The sequence below is a fragment of the Parasteatoda tepidariorum genome, chromosome 7 (genome assembly GCF_043381705.1).
Source record: "Parasteatoda tepidariorum isolate YZ-2023 chromosome 7, CAS_Ptep_4.0, whole genome shotgun sequence".
NCBI lineage: Eukaryota > Metazoa > Arthropoda > Arachnida > Araneae > Theridiidae > Parasteatoda > Parasteatoda tepidariorum.
The window spans coordinates 26,127,185-26,143,745 of record NC_092210.1 but is presented as its reverse complement, the minus strand read 5'-3'; the positions used below and the strand labels follow the sequence as shown (position 1 = coordinate 26,143,745).

At 28.3% G+C, this 16,561-nt stretch overlaps 1 protein-coding gene across 1 annotated transcript in view; it reads right to left on the bottom strand.

Moving 5' to 3' along the window:
• Window positions 1-442: 442 nt before the first annotated feature.
• LOC107456326 (Enhancer of mRNA-decapping protein 4 homolog Ge-1) overlaps window positions 443-16,561 on the bottom strand; it is a gene marked incomplete in the record, with an annotated part of 45,146 nt that continues 29,027 nt past the window's right edge. Inside the window, 8 exon segments of the mRNA XM_071183208.1 lie at window positions 443-1,303; window positions 2,777-2,940; window positions 5,872-6,064; window positions 7,905-8,064; window positions 11,110-11,275; window positions 12,461-12,576; window positions 12,657-12,812; window positions 15,875-16,077. Coding sequence (XP_071039309.1) covers window positions 1,123-1,303; window positions 2,777-2,940; window positions 5,872-6,064; window positions 7,905-8,064; window positions 11,110-11,275; window positions 12,461-12,576; window positions 12,657-12,812; window positions 15,875-16,077 — 1,339 coding nt within the window.

The following is a 16,561-nucleotide window of genomic DNA, read 5'->3' as shown; positions in this document are numbered from 1 at the left end:
CAATTGCTAATTCAGAGTTGCCACAGTAAAAAATGAACAAAAATAGTTGCTTTTAGAAGCCTCATGCCTAATAGAAGGGAAAAACAATTAAAAATAACAAAACTGCCTCTCAGAGAGAAAATATAACAAGTACTTTATTAAAAATAATGGAAATTTAAATTTTTGGCTTTCTGGACATAAATGATTGTATAAAAGTTTGTTTTCTTTTATTAACGTTCTAAAAGGTAACACTCATTTTTGCGAAAAAACTTCGCTAAGAGTAAAAAAGTATCCTAATAGTCGCCTATTCCTGAAAATAGATGCTTTTTTTGCCTTTTCAGTCAAAAAAAGTCGCCTAAGGCCAAAAATAGTAGCAAATAGTCGCATTTTAGTAGTCTGTGGCAACCCTGCTAATTAGGCTTTATTTTTAAATCAAATGAAGAAAAACTGACAATCAAGAGTGTTAAAATAAAACTAGAAATTTTTATTTAGATAAAAAATTTTTTTAAAAGTGAAAAAATTATTTTATTTTAAGACTGAGGATGGAAGAATTGTACTCCTGATGAAGAGTATTTATAAATGGCAAGGAATAACTTTTAAACAAATTTTTTAATTCAATAAAATAAATAATTCTTTGTATAGTAATTCCCATAGATTATTTCTTTTCATCAGATTAATATTTTTTGGAATGAAAAATGGGGTTAAATTTACACAACTAAATTTGTTTTAAAATAACATATTTTAAAAATTTTTTTGTCATTTTTAATTAAAGTTATACATGAAGGATTGAAAAACTAACTTCAAATTGTAACACATAATTTTCATAAATTCAGCAAAAAAATATTAAAAACTAACATTCAAAAACAGGATACAAATAACTTGAAAAAACAAGATTTTTTTTAAAGTTAAAAATATTTTATATCCATGTATGATACAACATTTATAAAAATGCTAAGGATAACAATCAGTAGCATTTATGAATGCAATAAAAGAAGAAGTTGATTATTTTTCCAAGTTTAATTTTCAGAATATAAATTTTTTTCTTCTTTCCATGTTAATGAGAATGAAAAAAGTCTAATATTCATGAAATCTACATACATAAAGAAACTATGATACTTTACAGAAATTATAAACATATTAGTATCATTTAATTAAGGAGTTTATGGCCATATTTATTCTTCGGAGGCAACGAGAGAGTTTGTGATTGGGATTCCTAGATAAAAAGGTGCTGATACGATGTTGAAGATTCTCCAAAACTGTACGAATGTGATCTCGTGTGATAGCATTATCATTATCCAAACATGGAATCACTTCCTCAATATACCTTGCAATAGAAAAAAAAAAAATCACAAAATTATTTAAATAAAACACAACACAAGACTAACATATTAGTTTTATGCCCTCTTGCTTTAAGAAATATTATTAACTATGAAACTATATTCTGATTTACTATAAGAAATATTCTTTTAACTAAAGTAATAATTACTATATATGTAATTCAAAATGAAGATAGAACACAAACAAACAAAAAATTTTCTAAAGCAACTCACATAGGCCTAGAGCACATTGACCTTAATTTAAATTCAAAACATAAATTAGGTATAGCTGAAATATGTTTAATGCTAGCAAATTATTTTACATACAGCAAATGGAAAATTATAATTTTACAGTTTAACATTACTCCTATCCACTTTCAGTCACTAATTTTGTTTATTTATTAGTCTACTTTGAAATACAATAATTTACCCTTGCATTATTTCTTTGGATAAAACCTTCATTATCAATAAAATCATCCTTTAAAAAGGATCACACAAGCACTAAAGAACATATTTATAAAAATATTTCCAACTAAATAACTTATTTAAGAAAAAATCAGTTGATTTAAATCAATGATCTCTCTATAAAAAAAAATCTAGTGATTTAAATCATGCCAAACCGGTAACAATTCTAATTTTGTTTCACCCAAACTTGCTCAAGTCAAAAAACAATGCATTTTCAAATCGCAGCAAACATAGGCTATAACCAAATTACGTGGTTCCCCTTCTTTTGTTCGTGTAAACAATACAAAACAATGGTATGTTAAATTCTTATATTGTACTATTTTTTTTCTTTTTAATATTTATAACAATATCTTTTATGTTGAATACTTTTGTGTAACTAATGGGATAACCATTAAAGAAAATTAGAGGGTCTGTTTTTTTAAAAACAATTCATCCTTTTATAGCAACCATTTTACATTGCTTAGAACCAATACAGTACAACCATTTAGTAAACTTCCAGAATTATTATTTTAAAAAAACTATTATAATAGAAGAATGCAGAATGAGAACAATTTTAAAAGAAATTATCTGTTTTTGTAGTAGAATTGCTTTTAAGGCTGCTTAAGCATAAAAAAGCATCTCAAGTAGCCTAGTGCAAAAAAGTTACATTTGAACAATCTGTGACTGTCCAATATTAAAAATTATATAATGTTTTCAAAAAAATTTAAATTGCAATAAAAGTCCACAAAATATAGGCATAATTCCATGATTTTCAAATTTGATATAAGTCATTGCAAATCGTTGAAATTTTAAAAGAATTAAAATTCTATAAATACATTTAGGCAACCAATGCTAAGTCTATGCAAGTATTCAAAATTTTGGCACAATTATTTCAGATAATTGGCATAATCAGATTCCATAGTTCTGAGTAATAAGGATCAAATAATTTGGAATACTTTCATCACTTTGTACATAAATAACTCTTAGACTCGAAACTTGCAGTACAAATCAAAGTAAACAGTATGTTGTTGAATTACCTGACTTTTATTTCAGTTTTAACATTAAGATCTGCTGACAATTGGTTAACTAATGATAACATTACATGTTGTTGCAAAGGGCAGGGAGTAGGCCCAAACACTTGTTCAACGTTTACAGATTCACAAAGATACAACACCAGCTGAACATCCATAGCAGTGAGTGCCTAGAAATAAAGATGAAAATTGTCACTTTTTTTTTTCAACAAACAAAATTTTTTTTCACAATAAGCATTGAATAAAAATTTTCAAAATATCAATATACTACTGAAATAAAAGAATAAATTTCCCCCGACTCTTCCAGATATATTTTTCAAATTCCCAGTCTAATATTGCAGTATGAACTAACAGTTTCATGTTCACAATATAAAGTGAACCACAAAAAATTTATATTACTAATTTATTCACGATGCTGTATATTTTATATCTATTAAAAAATATTACACCACAATACAGAGAAAAAAATGGCATTAAAGACCATAGAAAGGTATATTTAAAAAAAATCTCATTTTAACTCTCTCAGCCAATACAGAAACATCAGAAAAAATACCCTTGTTTAATTTTGCATCTGTTAAATTTTGTACCCTTGTTTAATTTAATCTTAAACATTGCACCTGCGTGATACGGAAGAAACAAAAATGAGCAGGAGTGAAGTTTTTTTTATAAAAAAGGGTATCTTAAGTCTATGTATATTAAAATAAAATGCTGTCTTTCAACATATATTAAAAAATAAAGGAGAGATAAAATTATAAAAAATAATCTCAATTTATAAATGAATCATTTTATTATTATTAATAAAGATAAACTTGCTTAGAATATTAATATGTAATACAAATTAAATAAAAAATAAACCAATTTTACCTATTAGAGGTTAAAATTACACATATAAAGCCAAATGCAAAAGAATGAAAAGTAAAGTATTAAGAATAATAATTAATAAAATAAATACACTGCAATAATAAAGTTATTTAAATTAACAAATTCAGAATTCAAAAGAACATTGCATAGCATAAGGAAATGAAAGATATATACAAAAACAAAGATTAGACATGAGTAGGACTGGGCTATAAATCGATATATTGCGACATATCGATTTAACGCCTGTATTGGCTGGCCGATACAGTGACTTTCGTTCCAGGCGATGCATCAGAAATCTGATTTAAGCTGTCGAGTAAAGAAGACGAACGGTATAGCGATACAAGACACGAAAGGATATCTTACATTCTAATGCCAACTCGCGCTGGGGAAGACGATGTACGTATCATTATATTGAAACGGCCTTGATTGATGAGCGGTAGAATCAGAATCAGTTTTGAGAACATATATCATGATCTCGCATGTTCGTTTCCGCACCTCGTAGTTTTTTTTTCTTCTTTGTCGCGACTTGATATAGTTTCTTGTAGATTATTTTCAGTGGGACTGACTTTGTGATCGTTACCTTGTTCTGAACGTAATCTATTATTGAAAAGAATATGTAAAGAAGTGTTTCTTAATTAATTAAGTAAATTTTTTTTGAAACAAAACTTTCTTTTTTATTTTTAAATGTGAAAATTAATTTTGATATTATATGTTTAAGTATTATTTTACATTATTGAATTTATTACAAACGGAAATCTAATTTAAGGTGCCCATAAAGAATTAAATTAAAAAGTAATTAAATTTGTTAGGCTATTTTTTACTTTATTTTAATTTATTAAAAGTTTTTTGGATAAAATAATAATTTAATGGGTTTTTATTACTGAGTTTAAATTTATAAATCTTTAGTTGTTTTCATTTTTATAAATAAAATTATAACAAAACTTATTTTTCCTCTTTTGGATTTGGACATAAGTCAATCAACTTTGTTTATTCAAAAAAATTAGTAATGTTTGCGATTGCGACTTCTTTTTTTAAAATCATTTAGCACTTCGTTTTATTAAAGAGTATAATCGTGTTTTTTAATTTTCTTTCAATATTGTCAGTTGAATATATTATCGAATATCATAATTCTTTTGTTTTTATTTTTAAGAAATTAAACCTTACTTTGTTTTTTCGTTCAGAATTCGGTAATTATTCAATTTAACTTTATTATTTATGTGAAATAATAATGATAAAAAATAGTGTTGTTTTAAAAGTGTTTTTTTTTTTTGTTTAATTTATTTAGCACTTTGTTTTAAGCATACAAATAATTTTTAACGAACTTATTTTTTAAATTTTCTTTCTATATTGTTAGGTAAATATATTGATAAATTTCAATTTTATTTATTTTTTTATTATTTATTTTTAAACTAAGAAATCTTTCGTTATTTGCGCGATCATTTTTAGAAAATATAACATTAATATCTTTCTTAAGCAAAACATATACATCAAATTCATAAATTGATTTAAATCAATCTGAGTATGAAGTTTTGATAAAAATCCGACTTTCTGCGCCTTACAAGTAAATGAATTCCAAAAATACTATATCGCGATACATCGGTATGCAAAACTGACGATGCATCACAATATAAAATTTCTTATATCGCCCAGTCCTAGTCATGAGAAATTTCAACATTTTAGTGTGATTAATAAAAAATTTTGCAAGAAAAGATACTACCAATATATAGCTAGATAAGTGGGGGGAAATGTGACTATTTTCACTGTTATATGGTGTTTCGCGAAAAAACTTTTGACCACAAATTTTTCATACATTTTCATATACAAAAATGCGTTAATCAGATTATTACTGGAATTAAGTATTAAAAAGAAGAAAAAATGTTAGAATTGCAATGTTTTACAGGAATAATATCACTTAAAATAATATATTCACTATTTCTGGCTTTCTTTCTTAAATAAACAAACAAGTCAATAATATTGGCGTATCTTTGTTATTGTTGTTAATTTACGTCGCACTAGAGCTGCACAATGGGCTATTGGCGACAATATTGGCATATCAAAAGTATAGCTGCATCTTAGTACCCTAAAATGACCAATACCTACAACTCTTGAATTAGAACTTAATACATCAATGGAATTTAAAAGGAGAGGGAGATCATTATAAATAGAGCCACAAGTAGAGATAAACAATCAATACAATTTGAAAAGTATACTTTATCTTTCAAAATATAAATAAGGTATACTTCTTGAAAGGCTTCATTTAAATTCCCTTGCATCACCAACTTTCTCAATTGTTGTTTTTGAAGTTGAGGATCAGCGAGAGGAACTGGGGTGGTTGAGCGGGAATTCAGAACAGCATTTTGCTGTTCTCTCAACATTTTTCGAGTTTCCTCCTGAACAATCTGGCGAACACTTGCAAGAAGAGCTTCATGTTGTCTAAAAGACAATTATTTATTACACACATGAACATGTTGAACAAGAAATGTAATAAAAAGAAAATCAAATTTGTAGAACTGAATGCAAGAAAAGCACCAATAATTTAATGCTGCAAAACAAGATACAGCTAATGAAAACTATCTTTGGCAATAGGAACAAAAATATGTAGGAAACCTATCACAACTTTATAAACTGACAATATCTAAGATAGGGGTGTACAATTTTTATGAGTGATGGGCCACTTGCATATTTAGTCATATTAGTGGCAAATATGATAATTTTTATATAAACAATAGTGATCTAAGCACTAAATATTTTTATTAGCAAACTTAATAACATATTTACAGAAAATGAAATACTTTAAACTATTTGAATTTATTCAAAACTAAAAAAACTGATAATTTTTTTTACAAAAATTTTTTTTCACATTTTTCACAATAATTAATTTATCAAATATTTATATACATACAAAAATATTGGGAGGGAGGATGTAAATTCTAACCAAAAAAAAAACTTACAAAATAAAAGTGCAAAAAAAAAAATTATTGAGTAATATTAATTTAAATTAAATATTTTAATAAAAGAAAATTTATAATGCTTAAACAAAAACCAAATGAAAAGGAAACATTTATAGCGGAATAATGTTATAAAGTTAATAATGTTATAATAATGTTATAATTATGTTATAAAGGAAAAATTTATTAAGTTCCCATGGGCACACATCAATAGTCGTTGGCCACAGGCTATAGGTTGTGCACCCCTAACCTAAGACATAGAAATAAAACAGTTTTAAGAGCTATTTATGTTTCGAAAAATTTATTAAGAACTTAATATTTTATTTTTTACATTTCCTCTTTAAGGAAATGGTGAAAACTTCAAATAATACAAGGCAAAGAAATAAAAAAATCACTTTTGTTTCAAAGAAATTCCACTTATTTGTTCAGAAATATATTAAAACTCTTGAAGTAAAGTAAATAAAGGGCCTGACAAAAGTTGACAAGATTTTTACCCTTCCAATATGGCCTTTGTCAATATTATATTATTTTAGGGAAGCACAGAACAGTGAAACTATGTCAGATTTTATTCCACGAAATCGCATTTTATATTTTTAAGAGATTCTCAAAACTAAGTCCGTGCAGAATTTACACCCTTCCAAATTGCACTTAAAAAGCCATGGATTCAACGTGGAGCCACGATGTAATCATTTTGTGAAGACAAAGAACAATGACAATGTAAGCAGATTACCCTGCTGCTGCTAACATATAAATAGATGTAACAGAGATCAGATACATAAAAAATTAAGATTTAAAATTTTATACAGTTTGGAAAACATGAAAAATTAAACAATAATTATAATTATTAGAGACAGACAATTTAACATTATATGCAGATTTACCAAATTTAAAATAAAAAAAATGTATGCAATAATTTCCGTCAAAAAATACATCAAGTTTTAGAAAGAAAAATTTTATTTAGTATAATATGCTCTTTGTATTGATAATAAAAATTTCTAAAATTTTTTTATTGCATTTATTTTTAGAGGATAATGGCATCTGTTTTAACTCAGAAATGTTAGGTGCAGTATTTTACAACTAATATAATACCTCATATGAATGAACAGGTGGATTGGGATTAAAACTACTTTTGAGCCAATACAGCAATTCCTCAGTAAAATATGTGTATTTAAGTTACATCAGCCAGTCGGTGAAAACAAGGTATTAAACTAAGATTGCTTTGTTATAGAACCACACAAGAAAATACATAAATTGGTTTAATTTTTGAAAAAAATATTTTCAAATGTTTACTTAGTAAACAAATAAAAGAAACAATAATGCCTTACTTTACTATATTTGTATTAAGCGTCTCAGACTTCGTTATTTGAGCATGCAGATTTTGTTGAGCATCAACAACAAGTTTTTTCATTTCATCTTTGACACTGCTAGCAACTGTTTCAAGTGTAGTACTAGACTGTTGATTACTTCTTTCAAATGACTGTAAATCTGCATTAGAAATGATAAAGAACAAAAAAATATTGAAAATACAATAACATAGAGCTTAGCTTTCAATAGTGATAGAAACTTTCAGGAGTTTTACCAATCGCTGAACAGAAAAAATAATAATTTAATTTGTCTTTATTGCTTTATTTTTTTATCTTGATAGTTCCAAAAATATGCAGCTTTAGAAACACATAACATTTCAATTAATAAAACCAGAGAAAGTGTGAAAACCTGTGAGAAGCAACAATTTAAAAATAAATGCCCTAACAAACTCTCAAATGAATAATTAAATAGTATCGAAAAAAAATTTAATTAAACACAAAGCTAAACATATTAAGAAACTAAAATTATAAAAAATTTAACCCTAACCAATTTATATGATATAAAGCCTTACTCAGAAAGTGTTTTGAATGAATTAGAGCTTTTATTTCCAATTTTAAACAGTAGCAACAATTATACAAATTTAAGCAATTGAGTCATATTTATGTAAAATGTTTGACACTTTAAATAAAAAATGTTACTGAAAAAATAACCTTTTTAAGGGATATTAAAAAAAATTTCAGTAAATAGCATAAGAAATTTCATCAAAACATATGTTAGTAATTTTCTGAAAAAGCAGGCTATTATTGAGCTTCAGTAATGAAACTGTGTGTTTTTAAGATTTAGAGTGTACACTTTAATAAGTTATTTAAATTTAAGGGAGGATTCTACCCTAAGTATCTAAAAAATTCGAAAAAAATTTAATTGCATTTTTCAAATCTTTGTACCCTTCCTAATGTCTGTCTAAAACGATTTCTCGGTACCTAACTTTGTTTGGAAGTTATACTGGAAAATAGAGAGTCATTGCTAAGCAGGTAGAAAGACCCGTTCGACGGATTAGGAGGGGCGACATTCTTTTTGTCTCATCCATTCTGTTGACTGTATATAGAAACTTATTGTAGGCATTTCATTTATCAACCATTATATACATGAAATTAAACGCTTTCCCCTACCATAAGTCAAAACTTTAAACAAGTTTTTCTCAAAACGCTGTTTTTTGACCTGGCCTAACGTTTTTCTCATGATCTATACAACAAAACAAGCTGTTCTTTATTTTAAACTACGTAAAAATATATTCTTTAGAAAGTAGCATAGGATTTTTTTGATATTTTTAAATTTTCGATTTTATATTAGTATTTAAATGAATATTTTTTTAATGAAAAACTTAACTTTTTTTTTAAAGTTGCCCCATTTTGGTAATTTTGCGAATATCAAAAAACCGCTATGCTACTATTTAGATAATGTTTTTATGTTTCAGAAAATCTAAACAAAATAGTTTTCCTATGTTTCAGGACTTCTAAATCCATAAGGCCAGTGAGTTGCTACTTTTTGATGACCAGCCACACACGCAGCTGCCACCAACTTATTTTTTATTATCTTATAAAAGAAAAATTTTTAAAATAGACTTAAATTGTAGCTAAATAATATTAAAAAAAAAGCAAGGAGTCTCTGCATTGTCTAGATTACTTAAAAAAATTTCCAGAAAAATGTTAATATTTTACCATTTCAGGGTGGGGTCCCCCCTTAAAATAATGCCCATAGACATGATCACCACTTTCAAACTTGATATACGAGGGTTGCTATTTATATTTCTGGTCTTGGCAACAGTAAGTGTTGCTAGGCGACCGCAGACGATTTTAATCGAAAGTTTGATATTTTTAAACATAAATTCAGCAGACGATTTACCATTATAGCTTCATTTGTGTTGTTGACAGTAAATTGAAAAGTTCTTCTCTTTCAAAAAATGGAATTGAATCGTGAACATTTTCGTGCCATTATTTTTCATAACTTTCGACGTGGATTGTCAAGACAAGAGTGCTTCGATGAACTTAATTCTTTATTCAGCGATAAAGCGCCATCCTACAGCACTGTAAAAAATTGGTATAACGAATTTAATCGTGGTCGATGTTCGATCCAGGACGAATCCCGTGCAGGTCGTCCAAAATCCGTTGTTGTGCCAGAAAAGATCGATGCTGTGCGTGAACTGATAAAGCAAGATCGTCATGTGACATACCGTGAGATAGAGGCGTCTTTGGACATTAGTATGACTAGCATCAATAAAATATTGCATGAACATTTGAGCGTAAAAAAAATTTGTTCGCGTTGGATCCCGCATAATCTGACAAACGCTCAAAAAAAGGCTCGTGTCGATTGGTGCAAGGAAATGTTGGAAAAATACGTTCAAGGTACATCAAAGGCTGTGTATAACATCTACACAGGTGACGAATCATGGATCTATGCATATGAGCCGGAAACAAAACAGCAATCAACTGTATGGGTCTTCCAAGACGAGGCAAAACCAACAAAAGTTGTTCGAGGAAGAAGCACATCGAAACAAATGATTGCCTGTTTCTTCGGCATTAACGGTCATGTGGCAACAGTGGCGTTAGAGCAACGCAGGACGGTCAATTCTGAATGGTACACGACCATTTGTTTGCCAGAAGTCATCGGAGAAATTCGAAAAAAGCAGAAGAACAGGCGAATCATTCTTCATCATGACAATGCGAGCTCTCACACATCGACTCAAACAAAGGCATTTCTGACTGAGCGAAAGATCTAACTCATGGGTCATCCGCCGTACAGCCCTGATTTGGCACCCAATGACTTCTTCTTATTCTCACACATCAAAAATAAATTATGTGGACAACGATTTTCAACCCCCGAGCAAGCGGATGATCCATTCAAAACGCATGTTTTGGAGTTACCTCAATCGGACTGGAAAAAGTGCTTTGAAAATTGGTTCAAACGCATGCAAAAGTGTATTGATCATCATGGAGAATATTTTGAAAAACAATAAAACCAATTTCGATCCTACATATTTGTTTTTTCATTATTAGGCCAGAAATATAAATAGCAACCCTCGTACTAGGTTTTGCAGGTGTGCTCTAGAAAAAATTGCAACAGATTTTACAAATCATCATTTGTCAAATGATTTTACTATGTGAAATCTAGCAATACTTTATTAAAAAACGCAGACTATAATTAACGTTTAATAAATAGGAAACTTACACTCCAATGTGCCTTTATAAAACACATCATTAAGTTGTTGAAATAGATGCTGAGATGCTTTTTCAAATGAAGGCACAACATTATTGAGGAATACTTCTTTGCATGCAACTTGCACAACACCTTGCAAACTAGTTGATGCAGCTTGAGCGATGGAATCCATAAATGGCTATAAGAGTAATAAAAATTGATATTAATTTTCAATTTCAGTTTGAAGGAATTATAGTAATAAACATGGTCTATAAAAAAAGCTTTTATGAATGACAATGCTTTAAAGATTACTTGTAACATGGATTCAGTGTTTTATACCCATGTTGCCTCATACACATTGCTTCCACATACTTCACTGCATGTTAATATGCAGAGAAACCTCTCGGAAGTGACCTCTCTCCGTTCCGTATTAAAATGGTCATTGATTCTTAGAGGTTACCTCCATTGACTTCAAAATCGTTATTGAAGGTACATGATTATTTGCAAATGATTTTAATTTTAGTCAGTATCCTTTTCTTGGGGCGGAAATGCCACTTCTGTTGGTGCCATGAAAAGACTGGTCTATGAATAAAATTCAGCGTTTACAAAAGTGATCCCAGCTGATATAATTATGTGTAAAAACTAATCTACCAATTATGAATTATAAAGCTAGTTTAAATAAATAAACAATGATGTTTTTCATATAAGTTTGCATTTAATTTTATATTGTAAAAATTAGTTAAAATAACTTTCTTTTCTAATTTAACTTTAAAAGTAAATCATTGATAGCATCGTCATTGGTGCACTCTGACTGCAACATAATGTTGTATCATCAAAGGGAGCTCTCTAAATAAGAGTTGCACATAAATGTTTTGAGTACATTTTAATCTACTTATTTGTTTTGTTAAATTTTTTGCTTTGATATTTTTTAGTGTTTCCTTATTTGGTTTGCCCGATCACTGGGAGAGGTTTTTATGATCTCTCCTGAAGGTTTTTTTCAAAACAAAGTTTATGGAAAAGATTGTGCCTTTTAGAAGTGGTCGTAATTAGAGATGGTCGCTACATAGAGGTGGTCTTTCCTGGAGGTTTCACTGTATTTATCACAACTTGGTCATGATAGAGAAAAATGAAGAATTTTTTCTTACAGTTCAAGATTAACATTAAGGTTATGAATATTTTATCTTATTAATAAAGCTTTTATATATAAAAAATGGAGAATAAACTACCTTGCGGTTCATGCCTTTGTAAAATATGACCCATTATAATAAGCAAACTGGTTTTGGTTCTTTCTTTATCATTTTAACAAAATAATCCATGCAATTAAACATTTTTTAATACAAGAATGCTTAAACAGAAGTAAAATTAATAATTTATTTTAACTTACTTTGCTTTTTAAATGCTTAGCAAAATTTTCTCGAAGACTAGTATCAGTTGCACTAAGTTTTTGATTGAAATCTAGCTGCATCTTTTGGGACACGGTATCAAGCACTCTGTTAATTTCTAAAAGAAAGAAAACGAGAAGACCGTAAGCCTAAAAAAACTTTTAAGAAATTGCTAGATTTAAAAAATTTTCAACTAACGAGGAACAATATTGGCGGAGAGTTCTTGCTTAAGTGTACTTTCAAGTCTATTGCCAAGTGATGAGGACATATCATTTGATATTTTGATAAGCTCTCGCTCTGTTCTTCGGCGTTCTTCATCGGCCTTCTTTAAAACTAAATTTTCCAATCTAGAATCTGGGCTCTAAGCTAAGGATGCATATTAAACAGTAGTAATATAATTAAGTTAATATTTTTTAGGAAAATTTAACAGAATTTTACAAAATAGGTTCACTAGATTTATTTAAAGTACTAAATTGAAATTCTTTAATTTTCAAAATCAATAATTCATAAATTTTTGTAAATGAGTGAAAAAAAATTTTTCTTAACTACTTCCTTTATGGGATTTTATAAGTTAGTACCAATATAAATCTAATAATCTGAAAGATCTTTGTTAGTATCTATTAGGCTGATTTTATGATTAAAAAGTACAAAAAAATATTTTTTTGCTTGTAATTAGAGCGTTAGAAAAAATATATATAAGGGTACCCTTGTCCCATCTGCTCCAATGGATTAAAAACTGTAAAATATGATGTGCTAATTACGCATATTTTGCATTTTAAAGAATTATTTTATTGACTTTCAAACATATAATAAGAGAAAACAAATTATATGCGAAATAAAAACATTTTACTAACAAAATTAAAGGGAAAAGAAATTAATTTCTTTTTAAACAGATAAGTATGCTACTAAGGCAAAGAAAAGAAACCTTTATATAAAGTAAATTTGTAACAGCAGCGGAAAACAGTTTAAAATGAACTAAAAGTAAACTTTATGTTTTTATTTAGAAATGTCATTCAATTTATTTTTCTTTAAATGTTTTCCATCACATGGAAAATGGCAAAGTTATATAGGAAAAAAAACTAGATGACTTTTCAAATTCATATAATTTCATATAAGTAAAATAAAAAAAAACACTATGTTTCAAAAATTTGCATGCAGGTGAGGAATACGATAGTCAGCGGGAACAATACAGAAATATAAGGTTACATATGCCATACAGGAAAGCTACATGCACACAAAGCCAAAAATGAAAAGATGTGAGGTAAGTTACAAATAAGGATATTTCATTACACAAAGGCGATTTCATACAACAATTTTGTTTAAAAAGAAAGTTTGAAAACAAATGTTTGACTTAGTCAGGCAACATTGGAGCAAAAAGTGAAAAACCTTTAAAATTTTATGTAAAAAAAAAATAATAATAAATCTATATCAACTTATATACCATACATGCTTCATATTTAACATAATTTTTTGAACTCACACTTATAGTTAAATTACTTACTAATGTAGAATATAACACTATTAGAGTAACTAATTCAAAAAAAAAACTTACTTCTTACAAGAATCGCGATAATACAAATTGCTATATTGAATTTTTAAATTGCGTAAATACAAATCATAATGCATAGTTTTTTCAATCGCGTATAAATGCGAAAATTGATGTTTGATATTACAAACGATTATAACAATTATTATTAAGAATCGCAGCATTGGATTTTAAACTCTAATGAATATGAGTCACGAAATTGGGATTTAAAAATATGTAAATACAAATCTTGATATTGGACTTTTAAATCACGTCAATAGGAATTGCAATGTACGAGTAATCGCACGAATAAGAATCAAGATATTCGAAGATTCCGACGCAAATCCAAATATTCAAAATGGTGAAAATCTGCCAAACCAAAAGAGTCAAATTGGCAAAAGAATGTATGTAAACGTCTCGTTACTGCGATTTGGAAAAAGCTTTAAAATTTTTTCAGTTAACAAGTTTTTCATTCATGGAAGTCAATGAAGCAATGGTCTTGAAATGGGCAAAAATTGCATGTCCAGCTTCTAGTTTTTAGATCCTGAAAAAAGGAATTGAAATTTTTAGACCCAGAAGACCTGGAATTCCCGGGTACCCCTAGAATACAATTACCCCTGTTTAGTTGCCTTCAGTTGTAAATCGCATCTCGCAATGACAAAGCAATTTTGTATGAAAGACTAGTGAGTAAATAAGGCATCATCTGAACAGCATTTTTAAAACATGTCCAGTAAGATTCTGGCTTATCATGTCTCCGCCAACAAGCTGTTATTTTACAACAGTTGTAAATAACCCAGTACATAAAAAAATAATAAGTAAACTAAATANAAAAAAAAAAAAAAAAAAAACACAAAGAGACTTGAAAAAAAATCATTTCTTTAATTATAATACATTTCTAACATCTTCTAATTTTTAAATCATTGAATATTTTTATTTTTTGCATCATCATGTGGAAAATGTTCTACATCTACTTTTTCATCAGCTATTCTCATTAGGTTGCTCAAATGCGTGTTTGTTTCGTTTTGGTCGTTTATACCCACATTTGTTTAATTTTCATTTGTCCGTTTCGGAGTAGAAGATATTGGCTTTACGAGGTATTTGTCCATCTTACATTAATGCGCAAAAAGTTTGAACTTCTTACATGGAGAAACCTTACCTACGGTAAACACGTGGTTGCAGAGAAATGCGTTCTGAAAGAGGTTCCGTGGTTCCGAGGGATGGTGTTCTGTTGTTCTTAAAGGTTCTGAACAATGGTAAATAGGGAAGCTAGATAATAGGGCAGATGTTGAAAATAATGAAAGATCCAGGAGGAAAAGTGAAATCCATTCTAAATGGCGCAATGAGAAATTTTTTTCAAAATGCAAGAAATTCGCGAATTTTGAAATTGGTTTATAGAATGCGCGAATTTCTCGCGGTAATCATTTTTTAATGCGAGAAAAGAAAAAAAGATGCGATATTCTCGCATTCTCGCGCTGTAGTGAAAACACTGATGTCCAGTAAGATTCTGGCTTATCATGTCTCCGCCAACAAGCTGTTTTTTTACAACAGTTGTAAATAACCCAGTACATAAAAAATAATAAGTAAACTAAATACTTCAACATGCTTGTCCCACTAATATTTCGAAGGTTTTGAGACACTGGAAAAAAATAAACTGCAATTCAAGATGGTATGAACCCTATTAAGCTAGTTCTATGATCCATGTTTTTTAAAACTTTTATTAACAATTATTAAAACGAAACCAATTAAAAATGCATAAACTTAAAAACATGTTTAATATATTAACTAAAATCATAAAACTTTAAGGAATAATATGTTATATTTAGGTCATTTTTCTAGCAAAAAAGAAAATTACAAGAAATAAATGCAGAGAAAAAATATTTCAAAAGGATACAATGTGGTAATAGAGTTTGAGACACTACACCTTCTAGCTTACTGGTTATCACAGTTTCATCTAAACTTTGTTGACTAAGCATTTGGTTTTGGCGTAATAGTTTTATTTCCTTCTGCAAATTCTGGATATCGCAACGCTGGTCATGCATTATGTTAGTAAATGCACCTATTTTCTGTGTCATTTCATCAAGATTGTGATTGAATCTATAAAATAAAAACAAAATTGATTGAACACATGATGGCAGTAGCAGGGTTGCCACAGAAAAAATTGAACAAAAATAGTTGCTTTTAGTAGCCTCAAGCATGAAAATAGTTGCCTAAAATTTTGAAAATAGTTGCTTGAACAGGAACAAAATTTATCAGAAATAGTAGCCAAATAACTAAAATTATAGCTTAATTGTCAAATACTACGCTCCAATTAAAAAAAGGTTTAGTGCAAACATAAATGGTATACATATTAGAAAATAGGTACCTAAATAAAAGTCGAATTACAATAAAATATGAATGTTAATAGAAGGAAAAAACAATTAAAAATAACAAAACTGCCTCTCAAAGAGACAATATAACAAGTACTTTATTAAATCTAATGGAAATTTAAATTTTTGGCTCTTTCGACATAAATGATTGTATAAAAGTTTGCTTTCTTTTATTAACATTCTAAAAAGCAACGTTCATTTTGGCGAGAAAA